At 52.3% G+C, this 25,571-nt stretch overlaps 9 protein-coding genes across 9 annotated transcripts; 4 read left to right on the top strand and 5 right to left on the bottom strand.

The window, feature by feature from the left end:
* Positions 1-2,504: 2,504 nt before the first annotated feature.
* Positions 2,505-3,668, bottom strand: N0V89_000507 (uncharacterized protein; the record flags this gene model as incomplete). The annotated part of the gene is made up of 1 exon (XM_056209328.1): positions 2,505-3,668. One exon carries the CDS (start codon positions 3,666-3,668, stop codon positions 2,505-2,507), a length of 1,164 nt encoding a protein of 387 aa, XP_056076150.1.
* An 887-nt stretch (positions 3,669-4,555) lies between these two features.
* Positions 4,556-5,058, top strand: N0V89_000506 (uncharacterized protein; the record flags this gene model as incomplete). The annotated part of the gene is made up of 2 exons (XM_056209327.1): positions 4,556-4,736; positions 4,844-5,058. 2 exons carry the CDS (start codon positions 4,556-4,558, stop codon positions 5,056-5,058), a joined length of 396 nt encoding a protein of 131 aa, XP_056076149.1.
* Positions 5,059-6,125: 1,067 nt separating this feature from the next.
* Positions 6,126-7,968, top strand: N0V89_000505 (uncharacterized protein; the record flags this gene model as incomplete). Its single annotated transcript, XM_056209326.1, has 2 exons — positions 6,126-6,386; positions 6,433-7,968. The coding sequence occupies 2 exons, from the start codon at positions 6,126-6,128 to the stop codon at positions 7,966-7,968; spliced, it is 1,797 nt and encodes a 598-aa protein (XP_056076148.1).
* A 1,364-nt stretch (positions 7,969-9,332) lies between these two features.
* On the bottom strand, positions 9,333-10,247 carry N0V89_000504 (uncharacterized protein; the record flags this gene model as incomplete). Its single annotated transcript, XM_056209325.1, has 1 exon — positions 9,333-10,247. One exon carries the CDS (start codon positions 10,245-10,247, stop codon positions 9,333-9,335), a length of 915 nt encoding a protein of 304 aa, XP_056076147.1.
* Positions 10,248-13,540: 3,293 nt separating this feature from the next.
* On the top strand, positions 13,541-14,229 carry N0V89_000503 (uncharacterized protein; the record flags this gene model as incomplete). The annotated part of the gene is made up of 2 exons (XM_056209324.1): positions 13,541-13,793; positions 13,964-14,229. The coding sequence occupies 2 exons, from the start codon at positions 13,541-13,543 to the stop codon at positions 14,227-14,229; spliced, it is 519 nt and encodes a 172-aa protein (XP_056076146.1).
* Positions 14,230-14,971: 742 nt separating this feature from the next.
* Positions 14,972-16,954, bottom strand: N0V89_000502 (uncharacterized protein; the record flags this gene model as incomplete). The annotated part of the gene is made up of 1 exon (XM_056209323.1): positions 14,972-16,954. One exon carries the CDS (start codon positions 16,952-16,954, stop codon positions 14,972-14,974), a length of 1,983 nt encoding a protein of 660 aa, XP_056076145.1.
* A 482-nt stretch (positions 16,955-17,436) lies between these two features.
* N0V89_000501 (uncharacterized protein) lies at positions 17,437-20,661 on the top strand (the record flags this gene model as incomplete). The annotated part of the gene is made up of 4 exons (XM_056209322.1): positions 17,437-18,252; positions 18,316-18,424; positions 18,773-18,782; positions 18,840-20,661. The coding sequence occupies 4 exons, from the start codon at positions 17,437-17,439 to the stop codon at positions 20,659-20,661; spliced, it is 2,757 nt and encodes a 918-aa protein (XP_056076144.1).
* Positions 20,662-20,888: 227 nt separating this feature from the next.
* N0V89_000500 (uncharacterized protein) lies at positions 20,889-22,029 on the bottom strand (the record flags this gene model as incomplete). The annotated part of the gene is made up of 2 exons (XM_056209321.1): positions 20,889-21,263; positions 21,325-22,029. The coding sequence occupies 2 exons, from the start codon at positions 22,027-22,029 to the stop codon at positions 20,889-20,891; spliced, it is 1,080 nt and encodes a 359-aa protein (XP_056076143.1).
* Positions 22,030-22,530: 501 nt separating this feature from the next.
* On the bottom strand, positions 22,531-23,905 carry N0V89_000499 (uncharacterized protein; the record flags this gene model as incomplete). The annotated part of the gene is made up of 3 exons (XM_056209320.1): positions 22,531-23,168; positions 23,223-23,763; positions 23,822-23,905. The coding sequence occupies 3 exons, from the start codon at positions 23,903-23,905 to the stop codon at positions 22,531-22,533; spliced, it is 1,263 nt and encodes a 420-aa protein (XP_056076142.1).
* Between the last annotated feature and the right edge of the window lie 1,666 nt (positions 23,906-25,571).

The raw sequence follows: 25,571 nt of genomic DNA, 5'->3' as shown, positions 1-25,571 counted from the left end.
AGAGCAAACCAAAATTTGAGGCAGTGAAGCCGTCCTGAGGTCAAGTGCACGGCAGAGGTAGCCTAAACGCACACACACACTCCCCAGCAACCCAATATTAGCGCGACTTCTTTTTGCTTGGACGCCACTCTCACTGCTACACATACCTTCTGCGTCGATTCCTTGTCACGAACACCTCACACCAAGATGGCAAGATCACGCCCGAACCCCGAGCAACGTCTTCTCCGCGCCGTATGCACACTCGTGTACCGGCTTTTCTTGGTCATAGCATCGGCCGCGCAGTCATACGAGATATCCACTGTCGAGTCCCTCGCAACGATGCCGTACCATACTTTCAAGATTAGGCTCCACGAGGAGAGTCCTTGCACGATTGGCGCAGCGTATCCGCTTCCCCACAACCATCCAGTCCTGCAACGAGCAATTATCATGCACAACTGCTGCGACGTCAGCTGGATTGTAATGTTGCCATTGCTCGTCTATCTTCTCAGCATTGGTGAGTGATGACCCGGGCCCAAAGCAGGAATCTCCTTACAAGACACACACCAAGCTATTCTAAACAGATAGCGGTGTGAACACTGTCTTGCTGGGCTCTCATTCTATAGCTTGCCCTTTTTCAATATGCTGTGACCCCTTCTGACACATTTTTGCTTCAGTCAATCCGAACATCAGAGCGGATGTCATCATGGTTCTTCCAAAACCTTTTCTTGAGCTCAAGCTCCAAAGAGGCGAGACAGATCACCCTCACGCGAACGTTCACTCAGTAATACGCATCACAACAGCTCACAAGCGCTTCATACTCGACCTGACAGGAGAGCAATATGGGTTCAACGGAGTGCTTCTATTGCCGGAAGACGAGTATCTCGAATTCTGTGCTCGGGGGATCTCTGACGAGAACCCCCCACTAGACAAAATCCGGCTTCTGAATGAGAACATATTCTGGGACGAAGCGCAAGGGCACTTGGAAGACGCTGTCAGGTGGTGGGAGAGAAGCTTGCCTGTTGGTCGGCTTCGGAGGGAGAACTTGATTTCAGAATGGCAGAGGGAGGCGTTGTTGGGCCGCTTGCGTAAGCTGATGTATGGGAAGCTATATCCTGTGAACGTAGCATAGTCTGTAGTTTTCAATCACAGAGGCATCAATGAAGAGTGTATTGCAGTCACAGCCTTTGGAGCAACGTTGCGTATATGATGATACTGCTATGATCTCTTTCGAAGCCCAGATAATAAGGTACGGCCAACAAGCGCTCGCGTTCTCCGCCTGCACACACGCACCTTGCAGCATGTCTAAAGCTCAAATTTCCCGGCTCCTTCACCTCCCCAAAGCGGAGTGCTCGCTTCTGAGCCCCGCTCCTTCCACATAGTTACAATCACTCACGAGTATCTTGTTTACCTCACCCCAAAGGAACCCTCTTCTACTATATATATCAAACAATTTGCAGTTGCTTTTGCCTCTCGACGAGCGTTGGTCGATGCCTTAGTCTAGTTAGTTGCTTAGCGTTCCGCGTTAGGTAGTTAGGTAGGTCCCAGTATGGGACGTTGTGCTAATATTGTGTAGTTCGATTCGCGATAGAGACGTAGGGTGCCCGGGCCCGAACTCTTTTGCTTTTTCTTTTTTGAGACACTTCTAGTGAATGGCACCCTACCTTCTTACCCTCTTCGTGTGGGCCAACTGCCCGGTGTTTACACTACTGAGACCTTTTTTCCACTGGCCGACGCGTTAAATGGCAGGCATAAGTGCCCTGCATAAAGAGCTATATGTCCACTACAGCCCTCGGGTAGCCACCATCCATGCTGTCTGCTTTTACGAACCTTTTTTATGACAGTGATTGGACCTATGTCTTAGCCCACGCCACCCAGAAGTATTTTAAGCCTTTTAACCTGCACCACACTGGGCCGCCTTATCAGGTAAGCGATTGAGACTCAGTCGTGCAGAAAACCGCAAGCACGGGGCATTAGACCTTACCGCTGCTAGATCTACAACTTACTTCCACACACTAAGTGTTCACACGGCGGACGTAAAAGCCATTGGCCAAAGGTCTAGAGGCGCACGCTGCTCTACGAACAGAGAGCGATTTTTCATTTCTGGCTCACCATTTAGCTTCAACTTTTGGCAGGTTCACAAAAAGTGCACCGTAATTGATCACACCTTCGACCAGGGTCAAGATAACAATTTCCCTTACCATGAAAGCGACCGTCGCTTTACAGGAATTGGAATACTTCGATGGAATAGACGACGTTGAGACTAGGAAGTTTTAACGAGGTGGTATACTGAATTTGGTAGATTCGAGCAGTTGCAGACCACAGCTCGTTCATGACGTTTACAAAACACGTGTTTGGAGATTACTGGATAGGATCACTCTTCGAGGCCGTAGATCTCGAGGCCAGCGCCATCACGCACAAGCATGTAGCTAACATTCAGCCCAGAGTAATGGGACAGTGAAAGGACCCGAAGCAGGCTCTCAAAGGCTAGTGCGTGTAATTATGACCAAAGGATCGAAGTATCTACTCTATGCCTTCTCTGCAGCTTTTTCACGCGCCAGCCTCCTCCAGTTCTTGGGATAATTCCGATCAATTCTCCATCTCTCACCCTCTTTGGCGACGCGATCAAACAAATCATACCTCCAATATCCAGAATTCTCCTCCAAGTGGCTAATCGCACCTCCGTAAGCCCAGGAAAAGTATCCTTCAGCTCTGGCACCATCTGATGCCCCAAGAACCCCGAGCGCAACGTCCACCATGAAGGTCCTATCATCCGAGGCATAGAAAACGGAAGCCGAACAGTTGCTACAGAAGTACCGCTGAGCGTCGGAGGAAGATGCGAAATAGGTGAGCGTTCCAATGGAAGGATCCTTAGCATCGACCAGCGCTCTGAGGGCATCGCTTGAAGCTGGGAAACCCGGCTGCTTGTTTGCGAACCGTATGTCCTTCAACTCCGCAAACCCCCAGTTCCAGACATCTACTCCTCCAAACAAGCGGCACGACTCGCAAGCGCAGAAACCTGCCAGAGCCTTGTGCGTAGCAGGGTCAACGAACCACGGCAGCTCATCATCCTTTATACCGTTATAGCTACCTGGCTGCCACACCAGGCTCACGCCCTTGCATTTGCACCAGATAGGCACCGGACCTTCCTTCTTTGCCTCGGAACCTGTCAAACTGTTGTGTGGTGGCCAATCAGACAGTACCGCCTCAGCTGACTCGCCCTTGTCAGTCTCTGCGCGTTCCCTATACCGCTTGGCCTCGGTGCCATCAGCGTTAGGCTTGCGTAGCCACATCGATGCGCCTCCATCTTGGGTATCTCCGACGAAAATATGGTTCGTGATCTTTACGACATCGCCTGGGGTATTTCTGAGAGTTCCCGTGAGCAAACCGAGCTCTTTATCTGTTTCCTGCTTGTTCGCGAAGAATATGGGCGTGGAGCAAATGGAACAGAAGAGAAGATCGTATCTGGATGAGAAGCTATACGCTTTCAGTCCGGAAACATCGACACTCGCTCGCTTTTCAGGCCAAGAAGTGACCAATGTGCACAGTGCGCCGGTAACGTGGCGGCAGGATTCGCAATGACAGGCCCATCCTTTCAGCGGGAGCTTCGATTTCGGTACATTTGTAGTGAAGATGTTCGCCTTGCAAAGACAATTAGCTGTCTGCGTGATAACGTCCTCGGCGGAAACCATGGCAGAGGTCGAAATTCTGGAGGTTCAGATCCTCTGGAGACGTCAGCACATAGCACGCAGAGTTGAGATCGCCTGATTATAAATCGAAGCAGGCAAAAAGACAAGGACCTTGCGCGCCCTGTTGTCGTCGCGAATATGCGGCGCGCTTCACCCGGTAGGCGTTGGCGATCATGATTGGTGGGACGAATGCCGGATTGACCGTATTGGAAATACATGTGGCTAAGAACGCGAAAGCACGTGATCACGCACCTCCCGAGATTAGCTTCCGCGGATCAGGCATTTCCCATTGCTCAGCTTAGCTCTTCCCTCTTGTCCACCCCGCCGCGCACCCCAACATCTCTTGTTCTTCTCCTGCTCGCACGTGCCTGCACGGATGTGTTCTTCCAACGGTGCTACGGATTTCAGAATGCGCTCTGTAAGCCGAGATGGCCGCCCTATACAACCGAGGTTCCACCTTCAGCCTCAGACGTTCCACGACGAATCTGTGACAGGCCTCTCTTAGATCGAATGTTGTATAGATTGGAATCCCGATCGCACATGCATCATGCCCTCCATCGATGGGCGGCCCGTCGGAATCCTCAACTCGTACGAAGCGGACAATAACATGCACCAATATCCTCAAACCCCGTGTAAGCTATAGCTTGGCATATGGTCTAGAGGAAACCGAGACACACTTCCCGGCGTCGTTCAATGGGCCGGTAGCTATGCGGATCTTACAAAGGCTCCCTACGCCATGTATCTTCAAAGCGTCAGCATCACTAACTATAATCCCGGAGCAGCGTATAACTGGACAGACACAAGAGGGCGTCGCACCGCAATCAACGTTCTGCGATAGGACTCGCCATCGGTGAAATCCAACGCTTCAGGCTCAGTTACGAACGCCGCCGATGGACTGTACTGGCAAGTTACAGTCAAGCAGCCCTCGACCTCCGCCGCCGCGCGCCTACATGGACTGTAAGGGGAACGACCTCAACGTGCTGCACTTGGCATGCTGTGTGAGCAAGAAACTCCTGTTCGAGGATCCAAAGTACGGCATATCGAACGCCGACTTCATGAATTCCAAGTTCTGTAAATACCGACCCCGCCAAGTCAACCGTGATTCCCTTCTCAGCGAGTCAAAGCTTCCCAGCTACAGTAACAAGTAGCATAAGCGCCCCAACATCAGTTGCCGATAGATCAATTGTTGTTCTTCCAGCTCGGGAACTACCACTACTGGCTCAAGTCAAGCTCTATCCACTCTTATAGCCAGCCCGTCTACGTCGAGCAGGATTCTTGCAGCATCTTTATCATCGACAGTAGCTTCCTCATCCACTTCCTCCGCCTCTTCCGCAAATACAGCACGCTCAAAAAGCAAGAGCACGATCTCGAGCACGAGTGCGAAGTCACGTAAAAGCAAAATCACTTTGGTGGCGGCTCTTTCCAGCTCAGCCACCGTTCCTGCTCGGTCGACGACTACTCGTCCTTCGAAATTCGACCCCCCTGGATCGATGTTTGTACCTCCTAGCTCAAGCTTATATTCTGCTACAAAGCCTACAATATCATACAACTCATGTAAAGCATCACGTCCGGATAGCGCCAGGCAGAGGCCCACCGCGACCTCAATCAGCCCTCCGAATGTCGAACGCACATCATTGGCTAATATAGCGATGCTTAAAGCTATTGAACTATCCATTGCGAAACTTTACGGCCGTATTCGGCAGTACTTGGCGGCTTACCTACAGCGTAACGGCAGAGCCCACCATTGATGAACACAACCTCGCCTGTTGTGCCAGCTTCTTGCTCGGCCCATTTCATAATGTTATCAACAGTGGACTCTTTGGCACCCTTAGTCTCGGCCTGATACGCTTACGGCTGTTTTGCGGCTGGTCTCGGATGTCGGCCATTGGCATATCCGCCGACGCTCTCCAGGGCCAGGAACGATTTCTGAGATTAGTGATCGACGTGGAACGGCCCTCGTAGCATATGTCCTTGATTTTTTCTCGAGTACAAAATCAATGCTCCCCCAGGCCTAAAGACAGCCTCTACGCGACTTTCACCAGCATCAAAAGGCTCTCCATTATGTTAACACCTGGGCATTCAGTTTACAGTTGCTGATCAGCGCTGCAGTGCAGTCGAAAGTATACCTCTCGTTCGCCTGAACGAATCAAAATGTTGAGCCTTACCATCCTTTTAATAACTTGTTGATCGCTAACTGTGATCGGTAAAAATGTAGGCTAATGTCAGCACTAAAAACCGCCAGCACGGTCCAAATGCGCCCGAAGTGCAGCCTTTGTACTCTTCAGGCCCCACAAAACTCACCCTGACAGGGCACTAAGACGTCACATACTCCTTTTCCATTTGGGGGCATACGAGCACAGCCGCAAGGCCGCCCGTCATCACAAAAGCCCCCAACTTATGCGACCCTTTCTGGCTGTATAAGAGCGGAACACCCAGCAAGCACTTAACAATGTGTCAGCCATGTCACTCTTTGTGATTGCCGCTTCGGCCCTGCTCGCTGTATGGTCGTCGCCAGCAACAGCCGAATTGGTCCGGCACGATAAATCTTGGTCACCCGATACTGCCCTCTATGCAACGGCGGCGAACATCACAATAGACTGTCAGTCGCGCTACTCAGTACTTCTCAACGGCACCTCTCCTGGACCGGCATTGTATCTAGAGGAGGGAAAGACGACTTGGATCAGAGTGTATAACGAGATCCCTGACCAAAACATAACCGTCGTACGAGCTTCGGTCCTTCTTTAGATTGATTCGCTAATTGAGCAAGCACTGGCATGGTCTGACCGCAAGAGTTGCACCATACTCGGATGGCACTCCGCAGGCCAGCCAATGGCCCATCGCACCGGGACACTTCTTTGATTATGAGATTCATCCAGAAGTAGGAGAAGCTGGAACGTACTTTTACCATTCACACGTCGGCTTCCAGACAATCACTGCAGCAGGGCCACTGATCGTGAATTCCTGCGAACCAGAGCCCTACCAGTATGACGAAGACATCATTTTGTTCCAGCAAGACTACTACAACAAGACCGATGCCACGATTGAGAAGGGTCTCATCGCCAATCCCTTTGTTTGGAGCGGAGAGACGAACGCGATACTGCTAAACGGACAAAGCGGCAAGGCGCAAACGGATAATGCCACCGACCCCAGCTGTCTACCACATATTATAAAAGTAGAACCAGAGCGGACGTATAGGCTGAGATTCATCGGTCAGCAAGTCATCTCGCTAGTCACGCTGGGCATCGAGGGGCATGACAACCTGACTATCATCGAAGCTGACGGTTCAACTACGAAGAAAGCTCACACTGGCCATCTGCAGGTAGCTCCTGGGCAACGTTTCTCTGTGCTTTTCAAGACGAAGTCAGCGGAAGAGCTGAAAAAGTCGAACCGCACAGACTTCTGGATACAGTACGAGAACCGGGACAGACCCGCGAATGTCTCCGGCTACGCATTGCTGTCATATCATACTGCAGTGGGTGGCTATAACCAAAGCAACTCTACGTCGACGATCGTTCTGCCAGAGACAAAGCCAATCACTCTTCCTCAAGATGTCGCAAACTGGCTGGAGTACTCCCTCACCCCGTACGAGACCACGTCCAATCCGTTCCCTCCCGCAAGCGCAGTTAACCGCACCGTCGTAATCACAGTGCAACAGAAGGTCAACGGTACGACCGAATGGGCACAGAATGGAAACATCTGGAAAGAGAGTAACATCACTTATCCCTATCTAACTGAAATATACAAGCGGGGCCAAGAAGCGATCCCCAACTACGAAGCCGCGATCGCTAATTACGGATGGGATCCCAAGACGCTCGCGTATCCCGCCAAGATCGGCGAGATCATAGACATCGTATGGGAGAATAACAACGGTCCGAGCGGTGGTTGGGACATTCACCCGTTCCATGCCCACGGCCGTCACTTCTGGGATCTCGGTTCCGGAAATGGGACTTATAATGCCACTGCAAACAATGCGAAGCTGGACAAGCTTTACCAAGAGGATGGCTGGACACCAGCTGTGAGAGATACTACGATGCAGTATCGGTATGCGGAGAAAGGCGTGCCGAACACGACAGCCGGGTGGCGGGCATGGCGGGTCAATGTTTCGGAGCCTGGCGTGTGGATGATGCATTGCCATATCATTGCGCACATGATTATGGGCATGCAAACAGCTTGGGTGTTTGGAGATGAAGCTCAGATCACGTCTAAGGTTCCTCAGCCGTATGTGGCAGGCTATCTTGACTTCGGTGGGAGCGCTTATGGAAACGCGTCGTATGACCCGCTGGTAAACCATTACTTTGGGTGAGCTTAAGAGAGTGATAATTCGGATTATAGAACCGGAGCTTCGTCTGTATATAACCTGTTTAGTTTAATAATATATTTCACAGTACCAAATATATATGTATCATTGACGCTTGAGATTCCGTACGCAAGTGGCAGACGATTCTGCATTGTTTTGTACATCTCAGACTCAGATATGGTGTTTTAAAGAAGCTGGCAGTTTATTAATAGATGAGACCCGCTAGATCTACTCGATTCAAAGGGCATGTGAGGATCATTCAATCTGTAAAAAATTGAGCGGCAAGGTCGTCTCCCGAGCCTTTCCAACTTCCGCAGTACCCTAAAGAAGCGTGGTCCACCTGGCTCGGACGTACTTTTACTAATATACAATACTCAGATCTTAATAATGATGAGGTCAAATAGATCTGTATGTGCTAAAGGGCAGGCCTCGCGCGCTTCTGCAAAGTACCGACATATTGTCTCTAGTCCAGAGGACATAGTCATTTCACGGAAATAAAAGCAGAGACTTAAAGAAGTGCAATAGTCTAGAAGAAGATCTGCCTCCAGAACAACTGCATGACTGCTAATTGATTATCAACTGCATGATAATGTTCGCAAATGTATATCGCACCCAAGAAGCAAGCTTTCATTGCACTATCTCTGGGAATCTTGTGTTACTACCAGTCCCGCTAACATTCCAGATGGCGGGACAACTGTAATAACATCATATGAAACTACAGTCTCCCATTATCCTTCCACCTCTTCCATAAGTCCATGATCTCGAATGTTTCATACAGGTACATCTGGATTCCCGATCGGCCTCAAGGTCTCGATCTATGCAGCCTTCTGTGATTTCCCTTGTCAAGGAGTTGCTGCTCTTGTGGCCCAATCATGCCTTCGCCAAGCTCTTCTGATCGTTGTTGATCGTTTTGCTCATTTCGCAACGCAGCCATAGTTGACGAGAGCTTTTGTTTTTGGCCGGAGCTAGGATCTGTTCAAGGCTTTTATCGAGGTAGAATCAAGTTTTCTTTTGTGGCGCTATTCTTTTCCAAAGCCAAAGTAATATATAGGCCTGTATAGGCTAATCATAGCAGCAATTTGCTTGAGGCCATGCATACCCTACATGTGCATCGGGAGAAAACTGATGTTTGAAGTAGCAAATATACGTAGTCACACGATGCGTAGGTATTGAATATCCTGAAAGTCGAGAGTAGGAAAATCATCGCATTGAGGGGTATCTGTTCGTCCCATTCAGTCCCCTGAAACGCCATGAATGATGCTAAACCCTCATACCCCCTTCAACGCCTAACATGCCGATGCCTTGACCGTTTCTCCAATGGTGAAGTATGAACGAACACCATCAATCGGCCCATACCCGAAGCTTAAAGTCTATATCCACTTCAAGCACCCCGCAAGCCCCTCCCTATACACCCCTGTGCCCGGTTGCACAAAGAAGCTATCCGGCACGTTCATCCCCACCTTATCCCACACCAAATACTCCGGCATCGGCAGACCTCCCACCTCTTTCCACTCCTTCTCCATCTTGGGAGCGAAGACGAAAAGCCCATTCCTGTCCTTACCCCACGCAACGCCCGCCTTCTTGCAGTCAAGCACCTTCCGCGCGTGCTCAAGATTCCGATGGAAGGAAGCGGTAAGGCGGTAGATCTCTGCGTCATATGGACTCGTGTTGTCCAACACGAACTGGCTCCGCTGCGCAAAGATAGCGATGATGTAGCCCCGGAGTGGGCTTGAAGCGGGCGTGTTGGAGAACACCCAGTGCACGGTATCCTTGGAGCAGATGTACGACGGAGGCTGCATGAGTTCCATGCCGAGCCGCATGAGCGTGTTGGCTTGAGCCCAGAGGCCGAGCTGACACGCCGCAACCCACAACTCGCAAATCCGCAGCAGGTCCGAGGCGGCCTTGAACGTAGGCGGGACACGATCGTAGAGCCACTTGGTCAAGGTTCCGAAGTGTTCTGGCGTCATGGACGGGATACCTAGAGGCGACTTGACGGAAAGTAGGTTTGGAGAGAACGCGGGTGACCAATCGTCGAGGATGTCGCTATGGACATCGAACGGCATCTGGGCCGGGCCGACGAGGAAGCGAATGGGGTGGCCGGACTCGGAAGGGTACATCGTGAATGGGATGATCGGGTGCGGGGACGGAGCCATTGTGCGGTCGAGTTTGAGGTCGAGGTTGAGGTCGAGGTCGCGGGGGTTGGTCTTGAGAAGCTTGCCGCCGATAGTATTCATATAGCTGAGCGGAAGGCCCAAAACCTCGGTCAGTGCTTTGAAGGGCCACATGTTTCTAGATGTTGACTCGGTGTATCTGGGTGAAAATGAGGTTGTGAAAAGACTCGATCTTGCACGCGATTCTGAACTAAGCGGGCTAGCCACGTAAGGAGCCACTAAGCGGTCTAGCATTCACCTCGTCTACTACATCCGGTGGTAGGTCCAGTTACGAGGGCTCGTCTTAGAAACCATGAGTGGCTGACGCTTACGATGAGTGTTATTTCTTTTGCAATAGTGTCGTCGTCTTCAGGGTGCCTTCCCGATGAGCGAGCTGTTCTGACTGCTTCGGGTTATACTCGGACTCTGTTATGGTTGTAGGCGGTAGCTTTTGAATCTTAAGTGTGCCTATACGGTAGCCAGCCATGTGCCGCCGTTTCAGTCATCAAATACAACGTGGACGTAAGAAAGGGATCAGCAAAGGTTCACCAGTTGAGCGTAGAAGTAATTAAGAGGATGAGTATATTTAGGTCCACCAAAGCATCCTCACTCGTAGGACCCGCTCCGCAGAGGTCGAACTCAGCTCAGGGTATGAAGAAAGAGAAAAGCGACGCCAAAGCGCGCAAACCGTAAGTGGCATCATGCCGTAAAGTCAGTGAAGACAGCCAATCTGTATGCAGAACACTTTTGATATGATAACAGCAAGGAAAAGAACCAACCGTGAAACCAACCGTGAATCATGAAAACGCGGCACATGCCATGACGAGCATGACGACCAGGCGTAGGTATTATCCAGCACCACCAGGCGCGAAGAGGGGTATACTCCAAAACAAACCATATTTCTTCACGTGCTCCCTGGAGCACATGTGAAGAGCCAAAATCAGAGCGAGAATAGGTAGCGCAAAATAAAAGGCTCATGCGCCGAACGCGAAATCAACGCCAATGCTTGCCGGAAATGTCCAATCTTGTGGCAGCAGCTGAAATGCAGCAATCAAAACGATGAGGAAGACGAGACTTGACGCAATGCCTGATGTGCTATGGCGCATACTGGGATAGCATAGACACCCATACCAAAGCACGAACGTGTAGGACTAGAAGCATCACTAAGGGCTCATTTGTGGAGAGCCCATGTGCGGGTGCTGCTTCCTCTGGTGACGGAGCAAGTTGTCGCGTCGAGAGAAGCCAGGATTGGCGCATCCAGGCACTGGGCAGCGGAAGAGTTGGTTCTGAGACGCAGTAGATTCGTCATGGGTGCGCTCGTGTCGGGTGCGGTCTTTAGGGTACAAGAAGCCTTCGTGACAGAAAGAGCATTTGTGAGGCCGCTCAGAACGGATCAGGTGGGTCTTTTGATGACGTCTGATAGAACGTTAGCATGCGCGATTGCAACTAGCTTCGGTACCGACGCTTGTACGAGGGCGTATTGCTAGTTGTTGGGTGTAAAGATGCACAGCGAGTCTACATGCACAACATTGGCACGTCTACCCCACAACGCCCATCCGCAAAGAGAGTGGGAGGTCTCACTTGAGATCGCAAGAGCGATCGAATGTCCTCCCACAGCCTTCGAAAACGCATGGGAAACCACACGGTCGCGGTGCTTGTCGCTTGTGGCCTGGTCGCCGTGAGGTAGTCACTACCAATCGATCGCCCGGTGTGTAGGTGTCCTCGACATGCATCTGTACGGTGCTGGGATTCACGGTAGTGGCGTTGTCGTCCAGTCGACGGACGTTCGCATCCACAAGAGGACGCCGGGACTGCTCGGCGAAAGGGTAGGAGAAGGGTACGGGTGCAGCTGCGGGTTCTACCATCGATTCGGTGACGGCGTAGGAATCATTCTGCGGCCACTCTGGGTGCTCATAGAAGGTTTCCGCTGTGAAGGGCGTCACTTGTTGAACCTGGTACGTTGTCTACGGCAGTCAGCGACAAGAAGGCCATGCAGTGAGCGAGAGGTGGATACCAAAGCATGGAAACAGGCATCCACGGGCATGGCGCAGAGGTCGCATATGTTAGATAGCATGCCATCTGGGTCTGGATACAACGACCCGAATGGCGCAGGCATGGCAGGCATCGTCGGGTCCATGACGGGGCTCGACGCTGCTGCAGTGTCAAAGAAGAGAGCGAGTAGCACCGCAACCACGAGGAGCGTGTACATGCTATGGTGGATGCCTAAGGACAGTGAGAGGACGACAATGAGGGTGACAGAGCACGGAGGGGAGTGCGACAGCGACGACGACTGCGCAAGTCAAGAGCGGTGAGGAATGGTGGGTGCGTAGGAGAGCGAGCAATATTGTCTAAGAAGTTCGGAGGGAGGGCGCAGTGTTGCGCGCGAGGTCTTGGATGGAGGGCGGCCAGTCGTCGTATGAACGGCCTCCCTCCAACGATTGGCGGGGTGCTGTGGCTGTGGCAGACCGGTGGCTTTCGCATTCTGGCGTGCGCAGTGCGGCTCTGCTGTCTGCAAATCGGTCAGTCCAGGTGGTTAGCAGTGATGGAAGTGCATTTTCGATGCCGGAGGGCGTGTGCAAGAGCACTGTGAGGATGGGAGTGACAGGCGTGGTGCCGTCGGGCAAGTGCATTATTCAAGGGGGCGCCAACCCTCGATCCGCCAGCCAATCCATGAAGCCTGGCAGGGCGGGGAAATTGCACTCCGTCTCGTCGTCCTCATGACCGAGAACATCTCGAGGTCTACAGTTTGTTGCGAGCCTGGTCTCATTCTTTGAAAAGGTGTGTTTTCATGAAGCATACTGGGTCGTACAGCGCTTCTTCGGTGAACGTTTCGGCACGGTTGGATCGTGATGCCAATCACGTGGATGCGCGTTATCTCTCAACGCGTTCTATATTTAGCGTGCCGTACCGTCGGATCAATGTACATGGTTGTACTTGGGCGTCCTGTCGGATGCCATCTTCGTCACTGTGCGTTACAAACGCTGCGCGATCTTGGGGCTGACGAGACGGCGTCCACGCTCATGGCTCGATCGATAACGTCGTGGCTTTCTTGAGAGGCGCGTGTTCAGGCAGGCACGTTGACCGAAATCAGAGGGAAAAAGCAAGTCCAGTCTCATGGAGGAGGGAGGAAGGAACTCTCTTGTCCCTCCACGCCCGCTATATACGACTCCACCGCCCTCAACGCGGCCTCCTTCTAAGACCCGCAACAAGGCAACAGTTTCAGCTGCGCCCTCGCTCACAAACTTATTCCTATCAAAGGTACGTCAAAGCAAACAAGCACGACTCATTCATCCCCCATCAAGCTAACAAGGCGCATGTGGCAGGCCTCTCGCGCGTCAGCATCCCTCGCTTTGTCGCTCGCTGTGTATCAGCCTATCATCGAGTCGCCCCACCATCATTCCACGACGGCCTCTTAGGCGGCTGTCAACATGGGAGACCATAGCCCCGAATTTGCGGAGCTTGATCCGGACATTGTCAGACCGGGCGTTGTCAGGGCAGACAAACTCCCCGATCCTTCAACGTTCGAGCTAGATATTATTATGCAAGATGATGATGCAGAGTCTAATGGAGCAGCAACACCTCGTTCTGAGGAGAAGGGAAGAGAAAGAGTAGAGCTCGAGTCGGACGTTCCCATGACCGAAGATGATGCACAGTCGAGTGGATCGTTGACGCCGCGCCCCAGTACGCATGGCAAAGGGAAAGAGAAGGCAGGAGCTCCGAAACTCGGAGTGTCGCGTTAGGCAGGGGACACCTACATGCATTTTGGGGACTATGAGGCAATCCCGGACGATGCTCCACCTGGTGAGCGCATATTTGGACACATAGTGATGTACGATGCTAACATCACCCAGCTTTGCAGTTCCTGAGGTCCTACCTCCCCCTCGTCGACGGTGCTCAGAATGCGCATCGCGCTGCCCACTTCAATCCAAGCGCCATGATTAAAGTGAACGCCGACCCTCCTTTACGTACCATAGGTATGAACCGGTTCATCCCCTTGCTCGATGCGGGCGGCGCACTCCCCATCCAGTTTTCCAGCGAACTCTACCGCGCCTGGGCCATCACCAATACGGGCGAGGAAAAGAACGGGCACCCCATAGAGACCCTCCTCGTGGATTAGATGTCCTCGGCTATCTTTCTAGACAAGGGCTTTGATGGGAATTTCGCCAAGGTAGCTGTACCCAAGTTCTCCGTGCTGAAGCTGCAGAAGGCTCCTGAGGGAAAGGGCAGCCATGGGTTGTGGCTGCTGACGAGTCAGAACTGGATGGATCATGAGTTGTTGAAGAAGATAGAGCAGGGAATGATGCAGGCGATTTTCAAGGACTTGGATAATGGGGGAAGTTTGTCGACGGAGTGGGACAAGGTGGCGCCGCCTCCATCTGGGCCTTCTGCGGGACAGTGCTCGGATGAGCTTTCTGTTAAAGAATCTTCACTAGGATTGACTGACGACGATTCTTTGTCGTGGGTAGAGGAACCGCCGTGAATGGGAGATGGGCAGGTTGGATGAGCGATGTACGCGCTCTGATTGGTCGTCTCGAATTGTAGGAATGCATGTCGCAACGTTTACATCTGGTCCACTAACCTATGCCGGTCTATGTGTGATACGTGATCCCACGCATACTCAACGCCTCTGGGGCTCTATCAATATTTGAACATCGTCTGGAATTGGTGTGGGAGTTAGGATAGACCGCACAAGCAGGATCAGAAGTTATAGCACATACTCTACACCAGCAGAACGTGGATCTGGAGGATTACTATTACATCATCTAGAGCTAGACATAGTCATATATGTACAAAGGAACGGGGTATACCAAGAACCAGACCAGTTAAACGCCAGCACCCAAGCATCGTCAAGAGTTCTCTCACACGACCACACTTTCGACAAAATTTTCAATCCACCCAGTAACGTCCTCCCTCCTCACCCATCGCCACCGCCCCGAAGTTTCATTCGCACCAACCCTCTGCCTCCCCGCCCGTTCCTTCAGTCCAACCTGCGCCCCGCTACCCTGCCTTTCCCACCACTCCCTCTCAGCCCGTTCCTTCGCTTTCTGCACGGAAATCGCCTCGTCCTCCACGCGGTACAAATCGCACTTGTCGCACTCCATACACTTGCTCCCCGGAACCGCCCTGAAATGCTGGCAAAAGTGTTGGTATCCAACGCCAGCCAGCCCCTCGCGGCACACATAGCACATAGCGTAGCCACACGTGCAGACGAGCTTGTTGCAGCCCTCGGACTTGACGAAGGACATGCTGCACTGCGGGCAGGTGCGCTTTACAGCGTCGGTGGTGGCGCGTTCGAGGGTGAGGCGGAGGGAGGTGAGTTGGGAGGAGTAGCAGGTGTGCGGGTCGTGCCAGGGGCCGGAGCAGCTCAAGCACGAAGAACGGCCGCACGTCGGGGACTGGCAGCGGAAGCGGAGACCGCGGCGTTTGAGGTGGATGCGTCTCAACGCCATTTGAATGGAGGAAAAGATGGGGAGGGGCGTGGGAAGGGCGGTGTTGATGATGATGAGAAGGCCAATGAATAGGATGAAGACGAATGCGATGATGCGGACGGCTTGGAAGCAGAGTACTTGAAAGAGGGAGACAGAGGCGAGGAGGGATTCTCTCCTGAAACGGAGGCTGCGTACTAGATTTGCAGAGGGAAGTGCAAGGTCGTCGATCTCGGCGTAGGGGCAAAAAGGGCAGCGGATGAGGGGAAGTTGTGACTTGAGCATTGCTTCGTTTGTGAATCGCTCGTTCAATTTCCGTACCGCGTCTTCGCCGTCAGGCTCTTCCAAGAGAGCGCGCTTGACGAAAGCGAGAGGAACGCATCCGGTGCAATCGTCCATGCTGTCCGTCATGGGAGCTATGCATTTGAGCGTGCAGAGCTCTGTGTTGATGTTGCGAGCCCATCCCTGATCGTACAGCGCAGCGTTGATTGCATGCCGTATGCACCTGAAGCAGATGTAGTGCCCATCGACATCGCATGTGGACATTTGCTGCAACGTGTTCGGGATGAAGCAGCATTCGCAGTCGTACATCTCCCCTTCTGCCTCGGCTTCTTCCTCATTCCACTTCAGCGCCAACTCGAGGTCCTGCTGCACCTGGTCTTTCCGCTGCTTTTCCAACTCCGGCCTTATCAAACTCTCATACAGCTCTTGGTCCAGCTCTAGACTTTTAGTCTTGACCAGCAGCGGCTTCCGCCCACGTCCTGTTTTGGCATCCGGAGCGAGCCACATGATGAGCGGATGATCATCCGCACTCGGGGCCTTCCTCCGCATGAAGAAGTTTGTGATGCTTGAACGCCAGCTCTGGCTCGACAGAACCAAGAGCGTCGGTCGCGCCTGCGTGTAACTCCAGTTGTACTCGGCGAGCACCGCTTTGACTGTCGCGTGGCTTAATCCTTTAAACTCGCCGTAGAGCGCCTCCTTCGCTGCCTCCTTGTATCCCTTCGACCGGAACTTGTCTTCTCTTGCCAGTGGATTGCCGCGCGTATCTTTCTCGGGATCCACATTACGGTACTTGTACTTGTGCGCTACGGCGCGTTGTTCCTCCTGCTCGGTCGGCATCCGGTAGCGCCCCCGCGCCCATTTCACGCCGTTGCGAAGCAGTTGTTCCGTGACTACCTGCACCCTGCTTTCAGGGCCTAGCGAAGAGAGCATTTCGCGGAAGACCTCGGGCTGAAGGTCCGGGAAGATCTCGGAGAGGGTCTGCAATGCGGCATTGAGATCGCGGAGGTCGCGGTCGACGGCTTCAGGATTAGGCGCCGACAGGGGGAGAGTGGCGAGTACATCTGAAGCAGTCTGTCCAAGACCTTTGCTGAGCAGTTTGGGAGGCCGCACCAGCGACGAGAAGACGGAGGTCATGCTGGACGGGGTTGAGCCTTGTGGCGACTCGCAGTGGGTGGTCGCTCGCGCATTCGGCTGTTAAGTATCGCGGACGTCGGGAGCGGGCAGTACGGAGGGCGTGGAAGCGGGAGACCGGTCGTGGTGAAGAAGATTACGCATTGTAGGTGTAGAGTGGCATTGCGCAGAATTCCGAGAATGTTGTTGGTAGCCACGCGTCATGCGCACCTGTTCACATGCTAATGTCTTGGCGTTACATTAGGACGACGACACTGTTCATACATCGACTCCGACTGTCATCCCTAGGTCGAAAAGGACAATGCTCAGCATGAGATGACAGGAGAGTTTGTATTGTCTCGTATTTGACCAGATCAGGCGAATCGCAAGGGGAAGCGAAAATTCGGCTGCGCCTCGCTGCCTGCATCCATGGCTGAACCCAGGTGTCACAAAATACAAGAACATGTCTTCAGCCCGGCCATAACGACGTCGCTCTTGTACGCACCATGGAGACTGCCGCAAGCATCATTGCTGTGCTTCAGCTTTCAGGTTTCATCATTACGTACGCAAGAACCGCTCACGGGGCGAGAGATGAAAGAGAACGTCTTTGTGATCAGCTTGAAGGCTGCAGCCATGTTCTTCAACTACTCAAGGAAGACTTGAACGATCCAAATGCTAATCCGACCTGGGCTGTATCTATACGCAAACTTGAATCCGTCAATAACCCTCTACACAGACTTGCAAAAGCGCTGGAGCCATTGGAAAGGGAACTTTCCAAAATTGATAAAGTACATGTGCGCTTGACGTGGCCTTTTAAAAGGATGCAGGTCCTGGAACTGATGACGACTATTGACCGAGAGATGAATTCTCTGTCCCTTTCTCTGCAGAACGATTCCGGCAGGTTGCTACACAATTTGCACGCCCGTTCTCAGAAGATCAGTCGTCAAATCGACAAGATTGCACAATCGATTCGAGACAACGCGCAGGCAAACGTTGATCATTATCAAGAAATGACAAAAGGCATCTCAGAAATCCAAACGACTCAGCACACCGTTACATCTGCACTCGATCGCCTGCAGAAACAAACTACAAGCAAGGAGGTAGACATTCAACGCGAGGAGATACTCCGGTGGATGACGCCGTCCAAGCAACTCTTCCAGAATCCAGAATCAAGAACAAATCATCTTGGCATGGGCAATTGGGCTGTCCGTTCTGAAGCTTACAAGACCTGGTCCAATCTCCACAGTCAGACACTATTCTGCCCTGGCCTTCCCGGAGCCGGGAAAACCTATATCACCTCAGTTATTGCCCAAGACCTACGGGTCAATCGTGAATGCACCAGCCATGCCAAGATTGCGATGCTGTATTGCAATTACAGTTACCAGAATGAACAAACGCTTGAGAACCTCTTGGTTAGTCTCCTAAGGCAGTTGGTGGACCAAATGCGTCTGTTGCCCGAAGCGGTCATCGACTTGTATAAGCGGCACCGAGAAGGTCGAGATAAATTTATCTTGCAAGAGGTTTTAGACACCATAAGCGCTGTGATCGGGTCTTTTCCGCGAGTTTTCATCCTCATTGATGCGCTTGACGAATGTCAAGTCACGCAACAGCTAATGACGACCATGTTTGCCCTTCAGAAAAGCTGTTCACTGAATCTTTTGGCAACATCGAGATGCGTTCCCAGCATCGAGGCATTATTTGAATGTCTCCCGCGTCTGGAGATCCGCGCAACCACGGAGGATGTACGGCTCTATCTTCAGGAACAGATGCCATACCTACCAAATTTTGTATTGAGCGATCCAGGTCTTCAAGAGCGAATCATATCCAGTATTGTTGCATCAGTAGACGGCATGTACGTACCCTTCCTGATGACACCACTATAACGATGTATTTGCTAATACCTGGCTAGGTTCTTGTTGGCACAACTTCACCTTGAGTCTCTCAAAACAGCGAGATCACCCAAAGCCGTCCGTATCCTATTGAAAAAGCTACGCGCGCGCTCGGTAAAAGACAATAAAGCAGTGCTTGCGTCTGAAGCTTACGACTACGCTTATACAGTTGCTATGGATCGAATTCAAGGGCAGCCACAGGGCCAAAGAGAGCTCGCCATGGATGCTTTAGCTTGGCTTGCCTTCGCAAAGACGCCCATGACAATAGCAATGTTGCGAGTAGCGCTTGCCGTGGAGATCGGGGAACCAAACCTTGATCCAAGTAACATTTCAGACATCAAAGACGTCGTCTCTGCGTGCATAGGTCTTATCGTGGTTGATGAGTCTAGCTGCATTGTCAGGCTGATTCATTATACAGCTCAGGAGTTTTTCCAACGCAATTTACAGAGATGGTCACCCAACGCCAGGAGTGATATAGTAGCCGTATGCACCACATATCTCTCCTTCCGTGAAAGCGAGGAAGGAGTAGACCCCTTCGAATGCTCTGATGTCGAGAGCGCAGACTGGATTCCTACTGATGAAGAGGTACTCAAGATTTACGATACGGGCAGTGCAGACGCTCCGGTTGATTTGAGATATTACCATGCATTCTATATGTACGCGATCGACCACTGGGGCAACCACGCTCGTGATCTTCCATGCGTACATCCGGGCGTCATGGACTTTCTAAAGCGACCGAAGAATGTTGAGGCAGCAGGTCTCAAGCTTATCGACCTGAAGGGTGTAACAGCGCTTCAGCTTGCCGCTCACTTCGGGCTTAGGGAAGTGGTAGCAGAACTTCTCGAGAAAGAGGACTGTGACCTAGCAGCCAAAGACTTTGCCGGTGTCACAGCGCTTATGGAGGCAACTTCTGAAGGGCGGCATACCACAGTCGAGCTGCTTATCGAACACGGCGCTAACATCGATGCCGAAGACTACGATGGGCGTACAGCACTACACATTGCTGCACTCGCAGGCCGTCATGTGATCGCACGCTTCCTGTTGACGCAGGGCGCTAATGTCAATGCTCTCGACTTTGGCAATCAGTCGCCTCTGCTACTCGCCTCAAAACGAGGTCACGAGACCATCGTCGAGCTCCTACTTCAGCACAACGCTGGTACCGACTTCGCGGATGAAAACGGCGTTACTCCACTCCTCGTTGCGATTTACTCTAGAAAGAACCGAATCGCAGATATGCTCTTGGCAGCTGGTGCCGACGTCACTCACCGGGTCCACGATCAATCTGCCCTCGAAATGCTCAGGTCATACGGAATTGACCAACCCAGCGACGTAAAGAAGCTAGCTGGTAGGGCCGCACTCTCATTCATCGCAGAATGGACCATCCATATTCCGGGTAAGCGGCGGAACTTCGACCCCCTCATCCAGGCTCTTGTGGAGGCCGGCGCTGATGTGAACGACCAAGACTATCATGGACGCTCACCGTTGCATTACGCTGTTAACAGGGGCAATGACGCTACCGTTCAGAAGCTCATTGAACTCGGGGCGGACCCTAATCTTGTAGACGAAGACGGAGATTCGCCCTGGCTTCTCGCCTTGGATCGCGTGAACCACGAGAGGAGTTCTCCTTGGCTCCTCTCGACCGTGAGCGATCTGCATTTTTGTCCTTCCGGAATGAGTCTCCACCGTGATATTGTCCAAATGCTCGAAAAGGCGGGCGGAGGTAGCGAAGTGGAAAGAAATATCGTCCAAAGAGAGCTGGCGATTAGGAAGAAAAGGAAGAGAGACGATACGAATGATTCGGAATCAGAGAAGTTTTCAAAACGTAATCTATCTGGTAGATGATCGCATCAAATCGCCGAAGCATGCAATCTGACAGGGTCGAGGGATACATACGAGGCTATAACGGGGCTCTAAGATTTTCCTAGTGGATACAATATATGGCTAATACGCGGGAAGATATTGTACAAGATTGACGTTGGATGCTCGTGATGGCAGCCAAGTCACTCCTTGGTCGTCCAGTCTGTCTCCCGTAGCAGCGCCAGCGCACTTTTACATTAGTCTTTCGTTCCTTACAACGGCTTCACACCGCTGAATTGCTCCTCAGTCCATTCCCACAGTTTTGCAGAGAGCGCTTCATCCTTCGCCAACGCAGATTCCTTTCCAGGTACGCCTACAGGCTCGTAGTACGTACCACTTACTACATTTGGACTAGTAGCCGCCCACAGGTGGTTGATGATGCCGACAGATACCGGCACACAGAAGAAGGGTGCGATAGGCGCTGTGATTTTGACGAGGAAGCTTTCTTTCTTCAGTGCATCCGCCATGCCTGTCAGAATCCTTCCTGGATGCACCGCGGCAACCTTGGATTCAGGGTGATGTTTTGCGAGTTGTCGCACAAGGTGAATGAGGGCTAATTTGCTCTGGCCGTACCTTTGCGAGTAGTCCTACAAGGCCAATGTGTTAGTATAACCTCTGACGGACAAAGGTGAAGGGGCAATTTCGTACCATGGACGCGCACTCGCTCTTCAGCTTATCGAATTGGATCCCACCCTTAGGCGCCATGGCGTGGCCCTCACTCGAAACGACCACCACGCGCGGTTCTGCACCCTGCTTTGCAGTGTTCTCAAGGCTTGGGACAAGCAACTTCGCCAGCAGCGCATGGCCTAGATAGTTGAGACCGAAGTGGACCTCATATCCTTCCTTCGTCGTCCCCTTCGCGACACGTATGATACCTGCGTTGAGAACGAGGATATCCAGACGCTCTTCCTTTGCCGCAAATTCCGCAGCGCACGCTCGGACGCTGTCGAAAGACGTCAGATCCAAGTCGATGAAGCGCATCTCGGTACTCGGCGTGGTCGTGTTTTCCCCCGCTTGATCATCGTAGGCTTCCCGGCTGATGCGATCCACGACTGCTTTCTTCTGCGCTTCATCACGTGGCAGGTCTGCAACATAAATGCGCGCAGGTCGACCATACTTTGCGAGTTCGATGGCCGTTTGCCGGCCTAGATCACCCGCGGCTCCGGTAATGAGTACGACCTTGCCTGCCAGCGATGGAATATCTTTTTCGGGACTGAACGTGGCACCGCCTTTGTTACCCGACCCAAAGAGGGTAACTTTGGCCATTTCTCGAAATTCAGGCATGATGAAACTGGAGGCGATGACGACGACGATGCCAGCAAACACGTTCAGCGGTGTAATATATTCCGACATGATCGGTGTTGGCGACAAGTGGGTAAGTCCGTGTCGGGTTCACGAGGTGTAGCGTAGGAGCGCTCTTGTCGGAGCTGCAGGTCGGAAAATAATGCTCAGGAACCGCACTGATACAGCGGCGGAAGGAGCCGTGGGCGCTCGGGCTGAGTTGGGCAGGAGCAATAGAGTGCAGAAGGAAGGCGCAGCAACGCTAAAATCAACGTTGCTCGGACGGTCCCACCACCCTAATCTTCGGTCACAGCCCCCAAATCTGTGGGGTCACCAAAGCACGGGGTTGGGAAACGGCTCGTCGGAGTTGTAAAACGTTTCGCAAGGGCATGGGTGCAACCGCTAAGGCAGACGGCGCATTGGGCACTTGGGGGTCATCCATTCAAAGCTTGTCTGGTATCACTTTTGCTAATTATAATGTTTTTTTGGTAGGTTCTAGCATGAAATAGCGCCGGTTAGCGGCTGTGTACCCCTCCGAGCACCTCGATGGCAACTTTCGGCCTGTAGACTACTCTAATGCATTGTTGGTGAATACGCCATCGGAGGCGATTTGGGGGCTAGTGTCGACGCGTTCGCCGAGTCTTTCCTGGTCATCTCGCTAGTCGAGCCAACACTGGGGTTCCTGCCAAATGTCGAAAAGTCCAGGTCCATCGTTGCAAGGTGGGGCTGGAGGCGTAGGAAAGAACTATCATCGTTGATGGTGGTACCTTCGAGGTCGGCGAAGGTGGTGAGCAAGTCGTCGTGGAATCTCCTCCACTTGCTCTTCGTGCTGCTGTTGTTGCCGCTACCATTTGACCCTGAAGGCCTAGAGCTCTTCTGGAGCTCCATGTTGTGCTGCTTTACAACGAGCTGCTGGCGGTAGTTCGCGTTGTTCTCGTCGCGTTTGCTGGACCAAAGCGAACGGAAAGAGATGAGGCAAGCAATGACGAAGGAGACGATGAACTCGATGTACCACCAGAAAAGCATCCACGAAGAGTCGATGACTTGGCGGTTGGTCTGCGTTACCGACTTGTACACGCCACCGAAGATGCTGCCGCGGACGATGGTCACGCCAATCGTGAAGCCGACAAGGAGGAAAACGCTGGATAGAACAAGCTTCTGGCGCCAGTTCAGTCCAGTCTTCCAGACGATCAGAATGGGGAAAGCCATAACTGTAGTTGTAGAGTCAGTCGTGTTGGAGCAGGGTCGTGGCGGAAATGACTTACTGATCAAATCAGAGAGCACGTCGATGACAACCGAGACAACGTAGAGCGTGTAGATTTTTGACACCCTTGACTCCATTGCGCAAGTAACGGTGATGTGCATAACATCGCCCAGCATGCAGTCGTAAGGAACCATACCCAGATTGATGACACCGCAGGCCATCACCAGCACAAGCGCTACCCACCAAGTAATCAGATAGGCTTTGATCTGATACCCAATGCGGTAGAAAAAGAGCAGGAAGTTCAATTTGATCATCCACAAGCCGATGATACTCAGGACGATTGCAATGGCGTCTCCCTTGAGTCCTCGAGTCATCTGGTTCATGAAGTCCGGTCCAGGAGCTTTCAACATGTTCTGAACGTGGAGCAGCTCGTAGAGATCCCCCAGGTAGACCTGAAGGACTGCAGCGATGGCGATGAGAACTGCCATGGCGGCTACCATGAGGTAGTCCTCAACGAAGAGGCGCCGGAAAATCAAGGATCTGATGCAGAACCGCAGGATGCACACGGTGGCACATATGCCGACTCCGAGCCAAATAACGATCTGTAGCGGAACATAGTTAGCCCAATCCTCGAAGCTTGTGGAGATTGTTTGTACCTACCTTGAAAGCATGTTCTGTGATGAGCTCCTTGGTAGTCTGGTAGAGTGCAGCAGTCTCCGCCGGTGAAGGTGACGCCGTCGCCATGTTACTGGACATGTTGTTTGACTTGCGCAAAGATGCAGCGAGTCCGCGTGGACTTAATAGAAAAGTGCAAGATGCGAAGGAAGAAACTCCTGGTCTATGCTGATGGTGAGAAGACCCGAAGGATTCAAGCACTGAGCATGACAGTGGGGTGCAGCCGCGAGCTTTATGCTCCCACGCATGCGGGCGCTTTCTTACATCCTACGTAGGTACTAGTTGTCACTCGTGCGTCGAAGCACGTTGCGATAGAGCCAGTCCCGAGCGCAAGGCAAGATTCGCCGACAACCTGGGTTGTGCAACGTGCAGCACAGCCCGCGTGCTGGGTCCAATGAGTTCCGGAAATTAATTCACCGATGATGGTAACACTGGAGCACCATGTGTGACCCATGTACGTGCGGACATGTCAGCCGCGTGCGGGAATGCCAGGTCCAGTAACATCTTCGCGATATCCTGTGGGGCCTTGATAACGTCGACCCGGAATAGACGATTTAGCGCGTCTTCGAAGGCTGTTTGGCTGTGCGAGAACGCCCAATTGCAGTTTCACAAGGCGTCTTCTAGCGCGCTCTTCATCTACGGGATTGTAAACATTCGCGCTAGTTTGGGGTCCAAAACATGCCGATCCAAGTCTTGCTGGAATCCATGATGGGCAATCGTATACCCCACGAGCTTAATTCTACGGACTTGATCCTTCTCGCGTGTGCGCCAGGTACCGGATCCGCCCCCGTCTTGCATGCGGTCGATGTCGGAGCCGGAGTTTTACTGTGGTACAAAGGGCAGTGATGCGCGTGTTGATCCACGAAATGTTCAACAAGGTGCACGTGTTCTAGGGTGACTGCTACCGGGGCGGTCTGCTTGCGAGCTGCGCTCCCAGACAGCCTATCTTCCATTGCGCCATCTCCACGGCCTTGCACTCAACGGCGCATTCTTCCATGGAAGGTAATTGGCCTACATTTTTAGCTCACCCTGTCTAGTACAATAACCAGATGCGTGCCGTGCCGACCCATAGTAAATACACTGAAGCTGTGCTGACGGTTGCACGGAAGAATATGGGGTCCAAGCTAGTTGAGGCGGTGCCCCTGGTTCGCGCGATATACTCAAATCAGTGACGTGACATGGTCGCGTCTTTAGCTCGACTTCTCAAAAATCAAATCAGCATGGATCCACATTCTGGAACGACCAAACCGCCGATCATGAAACTTCGCCAACACGTGCCAGACTAAGGCCTCGGCGCCATGCCTCAAACGGTAGGCACCAGAACGAATAGATCCCCATCTGGCTAGCAACCTGCTGGATATCTTGAAACCTTCTTGTATATTCCCGAGACCACATGGTGCGACAGCAATCGAGTGCCAAAGTGCCCTTGACAGCTGCAAATAGTAACGGTGTCGACTACCAGCTTTGGGAAAAGCGAGGCAGAATCGAGCGCATAGAGTGGGTTCCATACACCCTTGTCATCATGATCACAAGCAAATCGGTCGCAGAGTATTGCCGTCCTCAATTGATAATGACTTATTTCCCAAGTACCTGGTGCTCGTTACCCGACTGCATCGCAAAGTACTGCCGTCTTCAATTGATTCTTCCCAAGTACCAGGCGCTCGTCTCCAGGGCTTACTGTACTCAGTTACACAGCATATTGTCCCGGCATTATGGTTGACCAATCTTTTACATC

Source organism: Didymosphaeria variabile (assembly GCF_027946475.1).
Source record: "Didymosphaeria variabile strain IMI 356815 chromosome Unknown scaffold_1, whole genome shotgun sequence".
Lineage (NCBI taxonomy): Eukaryota > Fungi > Ascomycota > Dothideomycetes > Pleosporales > Didymosphaeriaceae > Didymosphaeria > Didymosphaeria variabile.
This window is presented reverse-complemented; position numbering and strand designations above follow the sequence as displayed.